At 46.9% G+C, this 1519-nt stretch overlaps 1 protein-coding gene across 1 annotated transcript in view; it reads right to left on the reverse strand.

The window, feature by feature from the left end:
* The window catches only part of MEIS2 (Meis homeobox 2), a 170564-nt gene extending 169051 nt beyond the window's left edge, over positions 1-1513 (reverse strand). The window contains exons 1-2 of the mRNA XM_085306671.1: positions 1219-1513; positions 5-205 (exon numbers count right to left, since the gene is read on the reverse strand). Coding sequence (XP_085162797.1) covers positions 5-205; positions 1219-1230 — 213 coding nt within the window. The 5' untranslated portion in view covers positions 1231-1513. The remainder of the gene's footprint in view (positions 1-4; positions 206-1218) is intronic.
* Between the last annotated feature and the right edge of the window lie 6 nt (positions 1514-1519).

Here is a 1519-nt window from a genome sequence, read left to right on the forward strand (position 1 = left end):
GGGCGTCGTTGACAGCGGAGCCCATGCTGGCCGGCATGACATTGGGGTGCGGGGCGTGGGCGCCGTAGTGCTGGCCGGCGTGGAGCGGCGGCCCGTGGTTGAGGTGGTGCACGGGCTGCATGGGGCGGGCGGCGTGGGGGTCCCCGTACATGGACGCCGGCACCCCTACTCCGTCCATCCCGCCGTAGTGGGGCAGCTCATCGTACTGTCAAAAAACGGGCCGGAAGAGAAGAGAGCGAGAGAAAGAGAGAGGGGAAGAGAAAGAGAAAGAGGAATAATAAAACAAAAAAACAAAACAAAAAAAAAACACAAAAAAACAAACAACAACAACAAAAGTCAGAAGAGAGTAAAGCACCCAGACAGGCACGAACAGAGCAAAACAAAACAAGAACAGCCACAACGGGGGGAGAAAGGGACGAACTGAAATCAACTGGGACCAGCGGGAGAGGCTGAGGGGGGAGCGGGGGTGTGAGGAGAGGTAAAGGGGGAAAGTGTGTGTGTCTGCGTGTGAGTGCGGGGGGAGACGGTCCGCTCCGGCAGGGGAAGGAGAAACCCTAACAAGGAAACCGGGATGAAGAGGAAGGAAACGCAGGAGAGAAACTAGAGTTACTCTGAATTAGAATGGAAGGACAAAAAAAATTAAAATATAAATGAATAAACAGGCAGAACCCAAAGCAACTATATAAATAAATCAACACTGGGAAGGAGAGAGGAAAGGTAGGGTGCATCGGAGGGGGGGAGATAAAGGGGGAAATAATCTGAAAGTTACCAGAAACATTATTTAGTAGCAATTCCCCTCGTTCTTGTCAAAGCCAGGGACAAAACAAGCAGCTATATRTGTATACATATATATACATTCGTATATATACACACACACATATGTATTTCCTAGTCTTTCCTAGGCAGCAGCGGCAACGGCGGCAGCAGCAGCAGCAGCAAGCTTTCCCCTGTGAAACCCGTGCTACTGAGCAGCTAGAGAGCAGGGAAACCGCGCTGCTGGGGGAAAAGCTGGAGAGGAAAAAAGCGTGGAACAATTGCAGAGAGAGACACGCACACAGAGACACTCACACACACACACAAAAAGCTAGTGAATAATTTTTGCTGCTATTTTTTTTAATAGTGGCCGCCATCAGCAGCAGCAACAGAGGAGAGCAAATCGGACAGGCCCCTCTTAAGAGAGGATTTATATATAGGTAAGTGTTGGAGATTTAAACCTACCCTTTGCGCCATCAGTCTGCGCTCCAATAAACTCCTGGATGTGTCGTATATTTAATATCCCAGTCCAGCAAAGAAAGTGATTTAGAGTGAAGAAGATTCCTTTTTTTTTGCAACCCACTTATAGACTTCTCCTGTCCTCCAATATGCGTAAATAATAATAATAACAACAACAATAACAATAACAACAATATATAAAAAACAGTCAAGAACCACGATGAGTTTCTGTGTATTTCTTCTTTTTTCTCTCTCTTTCTCTTTCCTTTTTCTTTCTCTCTCTCTTTTTCCTTTTTTCTTTCTCTAC

This window comes from Rhea americana, unplaced genomic scaffold (genome assembly GCF_003343005.1).
Source record: "Rhea americana isolate MKP2758 unplaced genomic scaffold, rheAme1 scaffold_245, whole genome shotgun sequence".
In the NCBI taxonomy this organism is placed as follows: Eukaryota; Metazoa; Chordata; class Aves; order Rheiformes; family Rheidae; genus Rhea; species Rhea americana.